The 19708-nt window shown below is 41.7% G+C and overlaps 2 protein-coding genes across 3 annotated transcripts in view; one reads left to right on the top strand and one right to left on the bottom strand.

Moving 5' to 3' along the window:
• Positions 1-996: 996 nt before the first annotated feature.
• LOC121341395 (neural Wiskott-Aldrich syndrome protein-like) lies at positions 997-11971 on the bottom strand. The gene is made up of 3 exons (XM_041414860.1): positions 11892-11971; positions 11016-11445; positions 997-1056 (listed from the first exon to the last, which is right to left on the bottom strand). The coding sequence occupies exons 1-3, from the start codon at positions 11969-11971 to the stop codon at positions 997-999; spliced, it is 570 nt and encodes a 189-aa protein (XP_041270794.1).
• CDC40 (cell division cycle 40) overlaps positions 11530-19708 on the top strand; it is a 37126-nt gene continuing 28947 nt past the window's right edge. The window contains exons 1-2 of one of the 2 annotated variants that reach the window (XM_041414912.1): positions 11530-11775; positions 11875-12179. In XM_041414912.1, coding sequence (XP_041270846.1) covers positions 11985-12179 — 195 coding nt within the window. In that variant the 5' untranslated portion in view covers positions 11530-11775; positions 11875-11984. Of the gene's footprint in view, positions 12180-19708 lie in introns of both variants that reach the window. The other variant, XM_041414911.1, reaches the window with a different exon arrangement.

Genomic DNA, 19708 nt, shown 5'->3' with positions numbered 1-19708 from the left:
AGAAGAATATGATCCTGCTGAGACCAGAGTTTGGGTGAAGGAGAGAAGTATGTAATCACAATGAAACGTGGTTCCACAGTCTATCAATGCTCATTTCCCTACCAAGCCAAGATACCATAGTTACTGATCAGCTTAATTTTTGTCTGTCCCCAAACAGCATTCAAGATTACTAATATGTTATTAAAAAAATTAAATTACCCAAAGTGCACCTAACCACTTCACTCCATATTGAAATATTATGAAAAGGAAAGGCATAAAAAAATCAAATCACCAGTAGTTTAGTTTGAGGCATACTTAGTTTTTCTAATAAATACACTAAAAGACACTGACTCCATTCTCGCAGACCTAACTCTATCAGCTTTTATTTAAAAAATACATTTTTTTCACTACCGCAAGACAACTTCATTTTTACAGAAAACCCCAATAACAAAAGCACCAAAACAAACAAACAAAAAAAAAACCCCAAAAAAACAAAACAAAAAACGCCAAAACAACCAAAAAAAAAACCCCAAAAAACCCACCCCATCTTGCTTTTATTTACATGTTGTGTCAAGCAACTTTTCATTACATGCAGTTCGGTCAAATCTGACCATAATGTTAAAGCCTAGATCTAATACAACATTTGCAGTACACCTACATGGGCAGCTGAAGACAGCTATCTGTTCATGTCTGGAAATGAGCCAACATATGGCCCATGACAGTATGGACTGCCTTTCAGAGCAGACACCTCTTTTCACCTCTTCCAGACTACCCACATACAGTATGATATGAATCTAAAATCTATGAATGACAGTAAAGATAGGTAAACTTTATATTCCATCCCTTCTCTAGTTTTCATCTGTCAGATTTAAACCTATAGGCAATCTTCTCTATCCACTGAAGATGAACTCAGCTGCTTACATTCTTTCCTTCATAAAATGAAGCACCTGTCCTTATTTTCTCTTAAAAAATGTGGCCAGGAGACAGGGTACCCATCTTTGATATTAGGTCTGTCCCCTACAAAGCAGAAGCATCTTCCTTGGTCTTCTGGGAGTTCAAAAGCATACCTCCTACCTCCTGTGGGGGACAATACATATATTAAAAATATGTTATAGACAAACACAAATTGGAATATTATTCACCTTCCCTTTGCCATTGTTCTACTAAGCACAAAACAATTCAAAATTCACAAGAGCAGACAAAGATCAAACATTTGTATATGACTCAGCAGTTAGGACACACAATACATTCTCCAGATCTTATATTTTTAAAATAGATCTGCACACCATTTATTAAATCTTATCTCCAAGGCTTGCATAATTCTAGCCAATATTCATACATGCACTACAGTGAGACTATCATGTACCAGATATAAATTTTCATTAAGAAAGTTCAGAAAAAAACTCCATGCAATCTCAACAATATTATTATTATAATTATATTCAAGTGTTTCATTGTCCATTTTAAGCATTTGAAAACATTTTCATTTTTTGAAGAGCCGTAACTCTGTGCACTTCATACATATTTTCCTTCTACAAGGCTCCAGATATTTCAACATTTCAACAGTCACACACAAGACACATTTTTCTGAAGTGTTTCTTTTGAATCAAAGTACTGTTTCCAAGTACACATGAATCAGACTTCTCTACAATCCTATCAACAATGGTGTCCAAATGGTTGCTCTTGTTTCAACAAGACATCACAGCCATCTATCATTTTGTCTGCAACTCCAGCTAAGAGGTAGCTGAGCACTCTAAAAATAAAGCCAACAGATGTGTCTTGGGATCTAAATGGACATAATATCTTGAAAAATAAGCTAAACTGCTAACTTGCAAAAATGACATACATGAAAGCTGCAAGGAAAAAAAGCACCCAAACATTAAAAGCTTCATGTTGGAAGTCAGACTTTTGAGGAAAATGGGAAACTTAAGTTAAGTCTTATAGTGCAAGTTTGAAAGTGTTGCTACATGATCTCATGAATTCCTGGAAAAAGGAGATATAAAACAGGTAGAGAAGAATCTGTCTTTAAAAGTCCCTCAGCCTTCTAGAAAGTTACCACCAAGCACAGTTCTTAGCTCTCTCTAGCAAACATCAAAAACTGACCAAAAACCAGAACATCCAACATGTTTTATGACTGCATTACACAGCTCTTAAAGGTTTTTTTTCCAACTGTCTCTATTTTAAAACCACACCTTTATCTCTTTGCTTAATAAAATCAATCCTTTTTTCTAAAAAGAGTCTTTCTGGTAATGACACAGACAGTTTCAAGTAAAAAAAATTACTATTAGTAAAGAGGCTTGTTATAATCAAGGATGGACTAGAATATCTATAATCAGCATATGGTTAAGGATTCCAAAAATCTGAAACACTTCTTACCACATTCAGGCTCAAAAATCAACCTTGGTAGCCAGTGCTCCATATATAAGCACGAGCTACAGGAAAGCACTTACATTTCTGAAAATGCTCAGATACAGAAGATGACCCATTTAGATTGTTTCTATATACAAATGGCTTTCCTTTTCAATGTATTCCCAGGAACAATGAAAGAGAAAATTAAGGGGCTGTTTTATGTGACAGGGCAAGAGATTGAAAATATTAGAAGTAACAAAGATTTTTCTCTACCAGTAAGTTATCCTACATGAAATTTCTTACCAAGTATTACTTTAGGACAATACTGATCATCAGGCAGCTACTTCCCATGCAAACTCTCTAATATCTAGGCAGAGAGCACAGTGCCAGAAGCTGATCCAAGTTCAGAATTAATAACAAATTTAGGTCACAAATTTACATACATTTCTTAAGATGTCCCATCATTGGGCCACAGCAATCCACCAAGAGCATTCCAAGTATTACATGCTATGCTGTATTACCGAAATCACCAGACACTCAAAGGAATGGTCCACAGGTTTTGAACTTTTTGCAACACTGATCAGATTTCTAATGAATAAACAGATAGTAAACTTATAAAGAAAGTATAGCTTACTAGAAAACAGCCTATAAATACAGCAGTGTTTTAAGAATCCATGAAATATGATAGACCTTAAGAATCAATCCCATCTACCTCAATCGGTTTCTTTTCCCTTTTGATGTAATATCACTACTATCAATTTTTTTATGAATACTGCTAGTACTTTAAAACATTTGAGCCATGAAGCACCACTCTGAACTTTCCTGCAGGTAGGACAGATGACCATATGGGAGGAATACAAACCTGTCCAGAACTTAAAGACATGTACTTCACTTGTGACCCCAGAATAAAATAATGTGTTGACCACCTGAGTAGCGACAGATATGGAAGAGAGGTCCAATTCTCCTCCCACAAGAACTGGACCTCTTTTAGAGCAATAATATAAACAAAATTTAAAAAAATCAAAAATCAAATTAACTTCTTTTTAACTCAGGGATTTTTTTTATTATTATTATTATTAGTGGAGTACTCATGCTAGCCAGAGCCACAGAATGCATCCCTTTGTCTTGCCTGGGGATGCAGACAGCAGCGCTTCCAGTGGGTGCCACACTGGAAGCTTCTATGGCAGAGTAACCTCAGTTCCCTCTGCATATGACTGATACCCGTGAGCATCCTGCCATATAATGCCATTCCTCAGCTACAATGTAGGGCCCTGCAACACCACACGTGTTGTATAGGGTTTGATCTGTTTTCATAAGGGAAAATTCAGATCAAACTGCCATGCCAGAAACTTCCATCTCTACAGTTGTCTAAGCCACCTATCACTTCTCCTGAATTAACTGTAAGACAATTTTTCTTTCTGTTGTGAAGATCATCTAATCATGGGCATTTGAGGTTGCCCAAAACAGGATCAGCCAGAGCAGTTTGCTCAGAGTATTAAGATGTAACAGATACCACTCTCCTGTATCACCAGCACAGACCAACATTTGCCATAGTGGGTAGCTGGGTGGCATAGAAGTGAAAGTTCCTTCCCCACAAATCAAACAATTTTTGTAAAGCCCTTGTTCCTGAAGAGAGGCTTCCAAATGAAGACACCTATGACAAACTCAGCCTGTATTTTCACTTGTGTTCTCAAGCTTGCTAAATTTCACAACTGCACATGGAAACAGTTGCAGAAGTTTGTCAATCACAGCCTTCTCCTTTAATATCAACAAAAGGCAGAACCAGTTGAGAGTTAAAAGACCTTTCTAAGCATTTCTGCACAGACATTCAGTGGCTAGTGGCTGAACAAGATTTAACAAGTTAAGCATTTCCTTTTTTTAATGAAAAGCTGACTCTGCATGCCACTTTTACAAGTGCTGGTTGAACTACTTAAGTTCCCACATATTATCAACTTATAAGTGACTTGTGACTTTCCCAATTTTTTTTTAATTACTTGAAGGCTTGTTCCACTGTTCCGAAATTATTATGGAGGGTGTGGTTTTGTTTTATGATAATAAGAACTTTTTCTAGAAAAACACTTATCTGGTACAGCTCACCTGTCAGACAATCTATACGAACCTGTGTGTGTCTAGAAGGTGAAAGATTCTCAAACCACGAACAGTGTCATGTTGGAGAAATATACCTAAGAACTCTAATTTTGGCCACTCCATGGCCATTACATCAAAACTGGCAACTGGGAGCTGCTGGACAAGCCGCTTCAATATGGCATTTAGCATAAATATGATCAGCAAAGTATCTTAGTGTCAATCACTCTTTCAGATTTCCATAACCTACACATCTACTATGCAGAACAGATACCAGAGAAAAGAGCTACTCTGAAAGAAGACTCCACATCCAAAAAGGGCACTCATAAACTTGCTGGACTGGTCTAAGACAGCTTCAATTCATACATCAACTTTCATTCATGATTTTTCAAACTTCCCATCCCCATGCTATAAGCCATTTCTATATTCAATCTATCGATGCAGGAGTATTACTCATTATCCCTCTGTTTTGGACTGCTTCATTTTGTGTAAAATAGCTCATTACATCAAACAACCATAAAAATACTCCAAAACCCAGAAATTACAACATTTATTTCAGCTACAGAAAACTGAGAATACCACACTGCAATGAATATTAATTTATTTGAGCAGTCACTTCTGATGAGAAAGAACAAAGTTCAGATTATTGCTTTGAAGCAAGTAAAGCAAGGAGTTTAAGCTGGTTCTGTGTGTTCAAGAGAAACAGCCCAACAGTGAATGACAGACAGGTGTACAGATACATGTATCAAGAGAAATACAGATACATTTAGCAGGCACAGGGAAAAAGCCTCAATTCCCTTCTCCTTGCAAAAAAAAAGTATGGCTTCAATAAATTGCTTTTTACTGATTGAAGGGGTTTTTGCTTTTACATCTGCTATTGGAGAGCTTAAATTCACATGTATTTTATAGCCCACTCCTCACTTTCTTTCATTTCCTTGGGTAAATAATTCCAATCTTTTCATTCTGTTGACAAACTCTGCCATATCCATCATATCAAAGTCTTTACAATACTGTGATTGATCTCTTTTAAACTAATTGACAGTTAATAATGCACTCTGAATAGCAGATAAGAATTAATTAATTTGTGTACAATGGCAATTCCTTCTCTGTTTTTTTGCCCACTTCTGATTACAGCTATAATTTGGATAACAGTACCTTATCAAACTGTAATAATGCTCAGATTTTTTGTTCTATTAATACTGTTAATTTAGAAACTCTTCAGACATAAATGGAAACTTTCTGCTTCCAAAACACACTGGTTTGCTTATACCAACAGGCAGTTCTACCTGTCATCCTGCTGTCCTTTCACAAAGCTTGCTTGCTTAGACTTCTCAGGTGACCTTTCCAATATTTGGGAATTTGATTAAATTGTTTTAAATCCTCAGTAAATAATTCTACTTTATGAATAAAATTCTACAGACTAATAAAAGATATTGGACAGCTCCTGTTCAATATGTAAGAGAAAAAATTAAGTCTCCTATAAGTTAATGTTTCCGTTAATTCCTCTCAGAGATTTTTGTGATCCATGAAAATATTTTACCTCTCATATCATGGCTTTTTCATTTAATAGTCTGATGTGAGGAAACTTCAATTACACCTTTTAAAAGTGTATGGAAAGTAGAGCTACATTAATATTTAATCCACTGTTAAATTACTGTAATCAAAACCCCATGTAGATTGGTGAGGCACATTTATCATTGCAGAAGCAGTACCAACTACTTGTGATTTCAGTGATTTCAGTTAGTGCTACTGAGTCAACCATCAGTCTGTTGTCATCACATACTTCTGTCTACAGGCATTTGTGATTGTAAAGGATGAGAATTATGTGTCCATATTTTTTCATTATGAGCACCCAATGACTTGCAGACCTGTTCCCTATGTAAACTTTGAGACCACTTAGAGAGTATTTGTTGGAAACTCTCCTTCAGTAACTTAACATCTATTGACCAATTTTCTACCAAATTTGTTTTTCAAATTTATGAATACAAGAGACAAATAGAGAACAGACACTCTATTAATGCTTGCAGAAAATGAATACAGCTTACCACAGAGCAGAAAAAAGGGGAAAAGACAGTACAAATGCCTTAGCTATAAAAAAATCTCTTCAACAGAATTTAATGTCTTTTCTTATATGCCAAAAACCTACACCTGGCTTTAGAATAGATTTCTGTTTTCTAATAAGTTTTAAATGTCATACTGCTAGGGCATTTATAATATTTTACTTCTGCATGGAATCAGCTGTCAGAAGTCTAAATTCATTTTGCAACCATAGTATCTAATTGAAAAGTCAGCCAACAAAAAGGTGTAAGCTCATTGAAAATTATCCATTATTTCTGCTCTTTGTTAAGAGCTTTGCTAAAATGTAACTACATGTTTGTTATTCTGTAGGTCTTTGAAAGTATAAGATAATTCTTACATCAACAGACAAGCAAGCTGTCAATCTAACTTCTCCCAAAAATACAGGCACACATTTTCAGAAATGTATACACTTTTGATGACATTTTCTGTCCTTTAACTGATTTTAAAAAACATTTTTCAGAGAATTAAGAAAACCAATATAAATTTGTAATTATGCTAATTAAGTTTATATTCCCGGAAGTCTATAATTAGTTTTGCTGCCTCTCTGACACAGTACTCATTCAGCCTGTGCTGTAAGACGCAGTTCACAGTACTGCATATGCAGCTGAGTAGCTCGAAGAAGCTGCACAGCTTCCATCCTCCAGGGAAGAGGTGGCTCTGCAACAAATATTATTTAGTTTGCAAAATCATCTGAAATAAGTACAACGGTCTTAAGTTGTTCCAGTCTTATCCCATATCATTCTTTGAAACCACACCTTGTAAACATGAAATATAGAGCATGTAATCTGTGTCAGACAACCTCTAGATCCCTTCCAAAAAACTTAAAGAGACTGATTCACAGATGTACTGGAACAGAGAACTCTTTTTGCAATCTGGCGCCTTGGTATCTTTCAGAATCCGGGACTTAGTCCAAAATAACAAAAACTAGAAAAGGGGTATTATCACCCTTGCAGCAGTCAGAGGCTCCAAGGTAGTAGAAATAGCAGAGCGCGAGTTATAAAATGTGCCTCGGTCTCCAAGCAGCTAAATTGGAGTACACTGAGATGCATCAGACACACAAGCAGGTGCTTATAAAAGGGCCCAATCCCAATGCAGTAGGAGTAACCTGAGAAGACTTACATCATGATACCTTTTCTCAGCAGCCAAAAGCATATGAACAGAGGCAAAAACCCCTCATTTTCTTTCAAATGCTGTATTTCCCATAGACAACAGAACTTCGTATTTTGGTTCAATCCTCTGTCTGATAAATATAACGTTGGGTTTTTTTCTCCCTTTCATCCAAACTGCAGATTTACAGATCTTGGTGGATGAGAAGTGAGAGTATATGCAAGTGGGCTGATAGCAATTTAGGAGTACTAAAAAATATAGAGGAAAGAACTAGAATAAGCAGGACTATATGCATCATTTTCTGTGGGGAAGAAAAACCAGCTGAAAGCACAAGGGTGTGAGATAAAGCATGTCCATAATGGAAAGCAACAAAAAAAAGAACTATGAAAGAGCAAGCAAAGGGAAAAGAAATTAGGATACAATACGTTAAAAGCAGAGGGAAACAGCTTTCGTGATCAACTATAGGGAAGAAAAAAGACTGATGTGGAAGAAATTTGGGAAATGTTAAATTTAATATATTGTACCTCAAATTGTGAAGCAAATCTGTCTCAAACAGGAAGTGTTGGGGGGGCAGGTATTTGATGGGTGTTCCTCCACTTGGAAACTGGCTGGCTGAATCCAACCAAATTTGTCAGAGGTGTAGAATTCTCAAAGATACCTATAAAATGCTAAGTTCATGAAATCAAGATGCTGTGTTTGTCCTGACCAAGGGAAAGGATTCAGAATGCATTAACATCCTGTTGGACATTAGACGATCCACAAAAGGATGAGACTGTACTAAAAAAAAATTCCATTAGAGCTTATAACCACTATCAGGATTTAAAAAAAAAAAAACCCTGAACAAACACACATACACCAAAAAAAAAAAAAACAAAAAAACCAACCAAACAAAAAAAAAAAAAAAAAAAAAAAAAAAAAAAAAAAAAAAAAAAAAAAAAAAGAAGGAAAAAGGTAAAATCCGGCCTTCTACTGCTCAAGGAACCACTCTCTTAAAAATACTTCTTCCTCTTTCTTTCCACCAGGGGAAAAGACATGGTAATACTTGGTATAGTATTTACCACCAGGAGTAACAACAGACAAGTGTTAAAAGGCCCTCTTGATATGTAAAAGTGCTGTACAAAGGGAGATAGTTTTATCTTCCTTTGGAAAACTAAAGCAAGAGAAGCTAAGTGACTGCAAGGCAAAGCAGCAGTGAAAAAGCTGGATGGAAAGCAAAGCCAAGCAACCCAAACCACCTTCCACCCACTGCTTCAGTCTGCCTCGGAACCAGCAGCATCCAACGCATAACATAACACATTTTGTGGAACTCAGTTAAAAGAGAACATACAGCACACAGTGATCAATGAGCAGGGCTTTTTAGAAAAGCTGTATCATCCTTTCAGTTTGTTTTATACCGATCAACCACTTCGTGACATTACAAATATGCAGCTGATAGTCAAGACAAGCCAGTATGTTAGCTCAACACAAATGACCAGCAGCAACTCCTCAGCTTTTCTGACAAAACCAGATTTTAGATCACGACGTATATTAGCCATCTACACTTCAAACATAGTCAAGTCAGTTTTTCATACTGAAGTGATTTTGGTTCTTGCTTGCTGAAAATTAATCTTCGCTACTATTTAAGTAATGAGAAACTTCAGACAGTATTGCCCTGAATGCCTTCTCATGTATTTGCTTATCTACTGCTCCTAGAAAGGCAGCTAATTTCAACGAGTAAATGATTTTTGTAGGTTCTGCAACAAACACATCCACAATCCCAGATGATTACATTTCACTGGCAAGCGAACTTGGACGCTTGGACACAACACAGTAGAACATACTTATGTCAGCTACCAAGGCTTTGTGAATTAAACACTTAAAATTCAAGGTTAACATGGCAGAACTACTTTAATGATTTTCAACAGAATTCTCCAGATAAAATATCACAAACTGGTTGCACAAATAGACCTTGAATTTTTTCACTTTTCAGGAAGCACACCTTTCAACTTCAGACAATACCTGCATGCCAAGAGAAAAAGGAATGCAGTCATATGGAATCAGTTAACAATTGCTGCCAATAAACCAACTGACTGCAGTGGAAGAACCCCTTTTGATATTTCGATATATGCAGTGATTCATGTGAAGCGTCGTATAGCTTTCCTTACTTATGGATTCATCATCCATAGATTTAAGATGAAAAAGTCAGCTCATTACCATATGAAATGCTAGCTCAAGGTAGCATATTTCAGCTGTTGGAGATAAAAACACAAGGTCTTGGCGTTGAAATGTGTGGGACTTTTACCTAAAATCCTATTCTAGCATACAAAGACACAGCATACCTGTGTCTAACAGAACAGATCTTAATGCAGCACCTTGCTCCACTCCACACTATCAACACTTTCTACATGCCCTCTACATTTATTCTAGCCTTTCTTTAAAAACAAATAAAACCAAGTGATACCTTCTCAAGCTAAGAAAACAAATATTTCAAACCGTGACTGCTGAAGAGGGTGGAAAATTCAAAGTAGAGCATTTAATCGGATTAAATGCCACTGTGTCACAATTAGATGTCACTGTGTGCTCACTTTAATTCCGAAAGCACATGCGGCTCGAAGGGAAGTCAGGGCACCGAACCGCTCCAGGTGCAAGCGCGTGCAATGCACACACCTGGCGCTACAGCCAGCCCTCGGCCGGCGCTCCGCGCTTCCCGTTTCTCCCGTCCGCGGGCGCGCAGGAAGGCGCTGGGGAGCGGGCTGGGAGAAGTTGGAACCTGCGTGCTTCTCCTCGCTCCCGGCCATCCCCCGCGATCTCCGAGCCCTCTTAACAATGGTAGCAGTGTTCCAGCGGGCAGCTCTGCCCTGGGATCGGACCGAATCCCCCTGCGCTCCGCCCGGCGGTCCCGCCGCCCGCCCGCACCTCTGCCCTCGCCGTTTCCCGCGGCGGGGACGGGCGGGGAGGGGAGGGGAGGGGGCGCCTCTGCCCGCACCTGGCGGCGGTGACGTCACCCGCCGCCCCCCGCCCGCCCGCGCGCTGACCCCGGCCCCGCTCCGCCGCACCTTCCCCGCCGGCCGAGCCCGCCGCGGGCACACGGGGCGGCCGGGAGCGGGAGAAGGAGGGGAAGCGCCGTGCTCCGGCACAAGTGCGGCCCCCTCCTCGCAACACGCCCCCCTCGTGCCCCTGCCCGCGGGGGCGGCGGGGACACGGAGGATAAGCGGCTCCGCGGCGTGCTTCCCCCCTTCCCTCCATCACACGCTCCCGCCGCCGCCCCCCGCGCGGGCGCGGACAAAGGGGAGGGGACCAACACCTGGCGAGCGCCGGTCCCTTTGTGGGCTAGGCGCGTCCCGCAGCCCCGCCGGCGATGGGCAGCGGGGGCCGGTCCCTCCCGCCCACCCCACAGACCGCGAGGGAAGGAAGGTAGGGGGGCGGGGGCCACTTACTCGCCTGCCCTCGCTGCGCACCTTCACGCCGCTCAGCCCCAGCCCCTCCCTCCGCGGCCGCCGGGGCGCTGGAAGTTCAGGCGGCGCCGGCCATTCCCAGCTGGCGGCTCCGTGTTTCGGGGGGCGGCGGCGGGCGCGGAGCGTCCCCGGCGGCTTCACAATAGACACCGGGCAGCGCGCGCGTGTCTCTGTGTGTGTGCGCGTGTGTGCGCGCGCGGGGGGCGGGGCCTCTCCCGGCGCGCCGAGCCGGGCGGGAGGGAGCGGGGGGGAAGCGCTGTTTACCCGGCGGCCGAACCCGGCCGCCCCCCCACCACCGCCCGATGCTCGGGCTGGTCCATGCGCCGCCGCCCCCCACCCCGCGGGCGGGCAGGTGGTACAGTCCAGCCCGCCGGGCTCCCTCTCCCCGGCGCGGGGGGGCGGGGCCCCGCCGCTGTGACGTAACAAGCCGGGTGTGCCGACGGCCAATCAGCGCGAGGGGGCGGTGCTCTCCGGGGCCCGGCACGGGGCCGGAGCGGTGGGAGCCCGGGAGTGACAGCGGCGGTCCTGCGGGGCCGGGCTCCCTGCTCCGCTGTCCTCTGCCGAAAAGACGGCGAAGACGCTTTGTGTGGCGGAAGAAGTGGCCGGCTGGAGTTCTCCCCGGGCTGTTGAATATTTATTTTCCCTTGCCGCCAGACAAAGTGAAGGCGAGCGCCGGAGGGAAACTTCCGAGCGCTGCGCCGCGTTGCATGCTGGAGCTTGTAGTCCTCTAGAGTCCTGAAAGGTTAAGCACCATCAACAGCCAAGTGGATTGTTCTCCCCTCAAACGCCTGTATGTTCCGCAACAAAACTTATCCTTTAGAGTGTGTTTTCTGTTTTAAAGAGCCACAATTTTAAGACGCATCTCCACCCCGCTCGTTCTTCGGGGGAAGGGACGCCTCGAGCCATGCGGAGCTGCCAGGACCTGCCCGTCCCGTCATCCCCCGCGCCAAGATGTCGGCGGCGATCGCCGCGCTCGCCTCCTACGGCGGCTCCGACTCGGAGGCCGACTCGGAGCCCGAGGCCGAGGGCGGCTCCCAGGGTTCCGCCGCCGTGCTCGCCAGCCGCGATGCCGTGCTGCACCTCCGGGCGCCGCCCGCCGCGCCCCCGGCCCTGCCCGTCGATGCGGCCCCGGAAGTAGCCGTGAAGGTAGGCAGCCCTCCAGGGCCCGGGCCGCCCGCCCGCCCGCCCGGCGTGGTGTCCGCACCGCCGGCCTCGGGACAGCGCTGGGGGCAGCCCTGGAGCAGCCCCAGGCTGGGGGAGCGGGGCGGAAGGGGCGCGGTGCCGGTAGGGGTGCGTGCCGCCGCATGGCCCTGCCCTGCCTTGCCTGGAGGCGCGGGGGTCGGAGCTGTGCGTGTGTCGGGGAGCTCCCGTGGGTTCCAGCCGCGGGGGTCAGGTTTATTAAAACGTGTTCGCTCCGTCTCAGAGCGTGCCTTGATTCCAGTTCTTGAGACACTTGTTTGCTGTACCCTGTGTAAGGTGTTTTCCTGCGTGGCTTTCCCGGTTTGTGGGGTGAAGTCGATTCTTGATAGGGTGGCTGCAACCGAATCCTCTTGGAAAGGACAGCCTGAAAGCTGGTTTGTGTTTGGTTGGTGTTTCTGTATCATTATTGCTGGGGAAACCTTTCTTTTGCAAGTTCAGTATCGCATTGTCTCACCTTTGTGATAGCAGAAAGGGAGAGGGGAGGGTGTTGGTTTAGCTTTGAGATTTTTTTTTATATAGAAAACAAATTTCTAATCAAAAGCAGGCATCTTGCTGTGATAACTGTCGTTGTTACTGTCCTGCTGCCACATGCTCAGAAAAGTTTCTTGCCTAGTGACCGAGAGATGGATGGGCTCTTTCACTTTGTTGCCATTAATTAATTCATATCACAATTTATCATATTTTTGTGTAGCTGCTGTGTTGTTTATAGTGACTACGTTTGTTTATCTCTTAGAGGCTTGGAAATCTGGCTTCTCAAGTCGCAGCATCCAGCAGGCTGTCTTGTGCACATTTGAAAACAAATCCTAATTAACATCTATAATGTTTCCTGAGTGTTAGGGAGAAATGGCAAGTAGCACTGGATGGGCTTTCCACCACCTTTAAGCCTGTAGCAACAGGTTTTCCCTTTGCCTTGCCAGCACAAAAGTTCATGTAGTTGCTCAGGGACTGGCAACTACAGGGACTGGCAACCACAGCTTGCATTTTTGGCAGCTGAGAGTGTGAACCTGAGATGGTTGCTGTTCTGCATTCTGACTGTTTTAGCTGTTTCTAGTTCAGAATTTTGGCCTGTGAACTGGCCAAAGACTTATGTATGCTTTTAACAGGAACGGGTCCTCACTCTCTTTAATAGCAGCTGTCATTGTTAGCACACTGAGCTGACAGCATTTGGGCTACTGAAGTGTGCATAGCAAATAAAACCCTAAGATGTTACTCCTACATCTGTTTAGTTTTTTGGTCGAAATCTGCTGAGTCCTTGTTTCAAAGTATATCGTAGTTACATAAAGTCACATTTCTATGAAAACAATCATTCTGTAATTGGAAGCTGTGCTAATGGGTGGTAACTGTGTTTTAAAAGTTTGAGGGGCTGGTTTTTGTTACACCCTCTTCTGACAGTCTGCTTCTTGAAATAGCTCTGTTGCTGATCTTGATGTTAAATTGCTCATAATACGTAACAGCTATAATTATTGGTGACTCCAATCCAGTAATATTTCTACTCTCATTCTAAACTGAAAAGCCCATTGGAAGAAAGTTGCATGCTTCTGTTACTGTTTTTAGCACCACTAAAATCACTTGAGGGAACAGCAGAGGCAGAAGGTCTATGCTTCTGGTCCCTTCATGCAGAAAAAGATAGGTTGTAACTGCAGGACATTCAAGGAGAGACAGCTGGGCTGAAGAAGGGTTCTGCTTCTGTATGAGGGGGTAATGAGAAGGCCAAAACAGATGGCTGAGGTGTCAAATATGATAGATACCTACAACATCATTAAGTGGCACAGAGAGGGAGTTAAATACTCACTGTCTTTTCCATTACAGCAGCCATAAGCTGTCTAGTAGGAGTTAGGTTCAAAGCAAATAAAAGGATGCAGCTCTTCATGCAATGTGTACTAGGGCTTATTGTCATGCCAAGAAGTACAATGTGTTGAAGAATTTTGTTACAAGGAGAGTCTGGACAAGTACTTGGAAGAGATCCATTAAAGGATGAGATGTCAATAAATACACAGATGTCCTCAAGTCTCACCAAGACCTGAAAATATTTGGCTGTTGGGAGAGTGCAGATCATCATCATATACCCTTGCTCTGCTCTTACTCTCCCCAAATACCAAGTTTCCATAAGGCAGATGTTTTCTTTTGTGGGAGCAGTGGACAGGTTAATCAAGATATATTCTTTTTCCAGATACATCCTCAAGCAGTAGGTAAGTGTGACAGTGTTGTAAATAGAGGCTGTTCAAGAGAGAGAAGGGAGCCCACTTGCCAACAACCAGGCAATTGTCAAACCCAATTATAATTAGTTTTCCTACAGTTTCTACTTCTGGGAAAAAATCACCCTAACACTGCTGACAATTCTCTCTTCACTTTTAAATTATACACGTGGAAGGAAATTCAGAAAATTGCACTTTCTGTGAAGAAATCACTTCACAGGAACCATTGTGTCTATAAGCTTTACTTTTGAGAGAACAGTTATTGTTTGATCTCTGTCCAGGGTAAGGCTCTTATCAGAGCAGATTTTATGATACTTCTCTACAGCATGCCCTTCAGTGGTCTTGAGGAGGGGACATTTAACTGGGTTGGAATAACCAGGCTGGCCCAGCCCAGTGCAGGAGCTGCAGGATCTGTGTTGCCTTTAATGTGAGAGGGGATCGGAAGTGTCAGTTCCCTTTGAATCCAGTTTACCTTTGGCACTATGCAGGCTTCCAGAGAAGTTTTACATAAGAGGAGGAAGTCGACTTCAGTCACTCTTCTTGATGTTTTTTAAAACCTAATCCTGCCTGCAATGGAGAGAAGAAAGATACAAAGTGGCATATAACAATTCTGTAGCAGGGATTGAACCTTAGCAGACTTGGGAAGTGTTACTTGTTGGGAATGTTTATCTTTGACAGGGTGGGTTTTCCAACTTTCTTTGACACAAAATATCTTGTATGGAGTAGATGTTTAGAGCTTGTCATTCTGCAAGATCCAGGGAATCCAGCCTAGTTCAACAAAACCATTTAGCATATGCTTTTCTTGCTGGTTTATTTTTATTCTGTTGAAGTTAGTGAGGCAGTAATTTACTATTAGGAGTGCATGAATGGGTAGGAAGAATAAAAGCTGATAACAGCTATGTGTTAATGTTGGAGCTTCACTGCAAATGCTATTTATCTATTGGTAATAAATTTGTAAATCTTTAGAATGAGATAATGTGCATTTGACAGCCCAAGTGGTTTAGGCAAAAATAGATAAGTGACAAACTGCTTAAGTCTCAGTGGCTCATGGGATGTGGGCTTAATTTACCACATTTTAATGTGATTGATAATTAAAACTAATTAAATGTTATGCAAAGCAGCCTGCCCTTTTTTAGCTATTTGACTAACTAGTAATGACTATACCTGGGGAAATGGAATGTTGTAGGTTTATTATCTCAAATGTCCAGAAAAAAATAGAAAAACTCCCAACATGTAGACATCAAAACTCTGCTTGCATGAGATGAAGCTGGAAAATATAAGCCATGTTATATTCTTTCTAAGGAGCAGATTTACTATCCAGTGTTGCAGTATACAGTGCACCTCAATCTTTTTATTTAAGACTTCGGGTTTTTGCCTGTTACAGGGATTTTGCTGCTGTTTAATTTAAGAAATATTTTTGTCTTGTGTGCACATAAAGAAACTTCTAGCAAGCTTTTTTAATTTTTTTTAATTACTGAACTATTTTTTATTCCATAAATTAAAGTGATTTTTGTAAAAAGCAACACTTGTTTTATGGCATTTGGGTAGGAGTTTTTTGAAGAAAAAGAGGACTGTGGCATGTTTAAGGAACTTGTTAAGGAGGAAAGTTAATCAGATCTACTGTACTTGTAGTCTAAAATCCCTTCTATTTCCTGTCCTCTTTTGTATGCTTTAAAGTGGCCAAGCTTTATGGTAGCACTCAAGGAGCATGCCTTGAAAGGAACCAGACATTTGGTGATCTCTGGGAAGTTGTAATGAAGCACCCCCTTTTCTACACTTACCATCAAAACCCTTTTCCTGTCTCAAGATAGACTCCTTAGGCAATGCTAATGCTCAAGAGTACAGCCCTGTGTGTCATTCCCCCATAATAGTGTGATTGTGTTTTGCTAAACAGAAGGTACAAAGGGGGAACACTTAACTATCAAAATAATTTTTTTACCTCATCAGGTCATCTCTGAGCTGTAAAGCAACCTGATATTGCAAATAAGTAGACATCACATATATTAAAAAACCCAAAACAACATACCAACACAGTAAGTAGTTTGGTGAAATGGCATCATCTGCTTCTTCTTGCCTCGTATCAGTAGTGATTCTTGCATCTCTGTGGACAGACATTCATTCAACCTGTCTACCAAACTTCAGTGGCTCTATGGAGTGAGCATTTTCTGGTTTTGATTCTCCTTATTTCTGCAAAGTTGTATAATCTGAATCTCTTCTGTGCTGAATTAGATTGCTCAATTTTTCTATTCAGGTTGTATTTTCTTAGCCCTTCAATAATGGTTTTTTTTTTTTTCTTTTGAACACTTTTCAGTAGCATGTGTCTTACCTGACATGTGGTGCCCAATGCAGTCACTGTATTTCAGTTAGGTGCTTGTTACAAGTGCTGAGAAAAGCAGAGGTGACACACAGAGCTGAGTTTGCAGCTCCTTTCTATTATGTTTTTCAAGATAGGCATATTCAGTAAAATATAACTTCCTAAAACCTTAATTCTTTGGTTCCAGGTTATATGGGGTGTACAGCCCTTTAATGATATTTCAGCATGCCATAAAGCCCATATTAATACAATTTCTGAGTTGCAGCAAACACCAGCTGCTTTTCTGCCAGTCATAGAGCTGAACTTTTCACTTTCTCCAAAGGAACATTGTATCTGAGAGCTTTTTGACCCCCCTTTTTATGGTTCCTATGCCTTTGAGAGTGGAAGTGATCTAGAGTAATACTTAGCCCTTCACTGAAATCACAGATGCCCTCCTCTTTCAGCTTAACTACTGATCATCTCCCATCCCACAGAGCCACTTGTGTCACACTTGGCACATAAGCTACATGATGGATTGCTCACCTTAGGCTTTTAGATAAATCATTCCTGTGACCAAAGGAAAAGCTGCAGCACAGCAGAGAGGTGATCTCTTAGATTACCTTATCTCAGTCACACTCTGCCAGACTGCTTCTCCTGTGATCCCTTCCCTGTCAGCCAGAGCTATGGCAAATGCATGCAGTTAAGGCTGTTGCCAGCATAAGGGAACAGTGTTGTGAGACCTGTGTTACCTTTTCTTGCTTTCTGGGTCCTAGAAAGATGAGTTCTGCTGAAATGGTCTTCTGGCAGTTGTACCAGGAGATCTTCACCGTGTGCAGAGGTTGCTGATGAGTTCTTTCCTCTCATCTGAAAAAAAAAATAAATAAAGCCGCAACCAAAATATGCCAATGCAGATAGCTTGGCAATTGGGGAAATGAATGATGGGCTAGGTTAATATTTTTAATGTTTCTGCTACCTACTAGAGTCTCATAATGCTGTACAAAATGGCACTTACCAGATGCTGACCAAAGGATAATTTGTCTGCTGCAATTTGGACTCTTGCCATGGACTAGCATATTTGGCAATATATTGTGTCAATACTTTAGATTCCTATCAAGATTTTGTTTTTTAAAAATACTGAGAAAATAGAGTGGGTAGTTGGACCACATTCAAATGATTACACAGTTTAAAGCAAAATGATGTAATGGAAAGATAACCATTACGTGCTTCAGCAGCATGTTATGGGATTGTCATTTGTTGCCCTAATATATGAAAACGTGAATAAGACTGGAGGTCTTGAGGAGTGTAGCTCTTATAAATATAACATGTGCTTCAATTTCAAGGCTCGGTGGTTTTCACAGAAAGAATGTGCCTGTGGTGGTCTAGGAGTGAACATATTGTGTGGCTTTCAAGTGACTCAGCACTGTTCCACCAGCAGCGAAGTAGAACCAGAATTGCTGTAATCCTCCAGCAGAGGATCAGCTTTTATGGCACAATCTGTTTCTTTTCTCAATTACCAAGCAGCATATAATAGAACTTCACAGGAAGAAAAGAGGAGGAAAAATAGCAGAACTGAAAAATTCTTGGCATTTTTGCAAATCTGGATTTTTTTGCTTTTTCAGATTAAAGAGCAGAAAAAAACCCTGTCCTAATTTCAAGTAAGCTGATCACTGTTCACATGTCACTAACCATTGATCAGATAAACTTTGCCTTATTATCAATTATATGAATTTTTATTTTCTCAAATGTTGAGTTTTGTGGACAAGATGAGAGGTGTAGCTGGAAGGATAAGCTGTATGATGTGACTTGAAAAAGCTGTCTGTGGAAAATGTCCTCATGACATGGAGCAGTGAAAGGAAGTGTAAGTTTGTAGGTAATGCAGGTTAGGAAGTGGTTTTGGTATGCTCCTGTTCTGACTGGAAACGTGTGGGTTTTTTGCTGAATGACAGGATTAGGCCTGCTGTGCTGTTTGCCGGCAAGTTCATGGTGTGTGGAAGTCAGGGCTGTGAATGCACCAGTAGTTGTTGACATCCCAGCCCAGTGGATCGGAAGGGTGGTGTGATGAGAAAAATGAGGACAGGCTGAGAACTGGTAGTGCTGAGGCTTCAGACGAGATCATTGCAATGGCTGGACCTGCCTGTTAAAATAATTGATAATGTGGTGAGAGTAAAGCTTTCTGCTTGGACTTAACAATTCTACTGAGACAATGGCCTTAGCAGAAAAGCAATTAGCGGGATTGCTGATGTCATGTTTTTGCTTTGTTTTGAGGTTTTTTGACATTCTTATATTTTCCTTTGTTGAGCAGTTTTAATCAAATATAATCAGGTAACAAGCCAAAGATCTTCAGGTACTGTTTTTCTTCTTTGTGTTCTAGAAAATCAGATTTTAAAATCTTTTAAGTCTTGTATGCAGCAGCAAATTCGTAATTGACCTGCTGTTGAATTGGGGAGAGAAAAAGCTTCTTCTGGTATTGTTAGCTGTTCTCTTATGTCAGAGAATACTAACAATATTAAACAAGTTAAGAATGTATCATTTTGTTCTTTTGAGATACTATAATATAATATAAAGCAAGATTGAGTTTATTTGAGATAATTTTCAGTTAATGAAGCAACTGCTAAAATCTGCTTCTCTGTTGTGCCACTTTCTTTTGTAAGTCACAAATGCTTTGGGATCCTGTTGTAGGTAAGCACTGACTAAGCAAAGATGCTAAGATTGCTTTTTCAGTATGATTACTAGGATTTTGTCAGTATACTTGCACATTTTGAGTCCTTTTCAGTGCTGTTTTTTAGAATAAAGACACAGGAAGCAATGGCAGTAATAATTCTGCAAAATAACATTCTCCTTCATTAACTGAGGTCTTGATGAGGGAAGGGGTTCTGATGATGAGAGGGAGCCTTTGTAAAGCTCTGAAACCAGGTCTTTTTGGGCACTGCTACCTTGTCAGCCATTTTCTTTCTTCTCTGTCTTCTGTTTCAGCTGCATGTGCCCTT

The sequence above is a fragment of the Onychostruthus taczanowskii genome, unplaced genomic scaffold (genome assembly GCF_017590055.1).
Source record: "Onychostruthus taczanowskii isolate IOZ18803 unplaced genomic scaffold, ASM1759005v1 scaffold48, whole genome shotgun sequence".
Classification (NCBI taxonomy): Eukaryota; Metazoa; Chordata; class Aves; order Passeriformes; family Passeridae; genus Onychostruthus; species Onychostruthus taczanowskii.
This window is presented reverse-complemented; position numbering and strand designations above follow the sequence as displayed.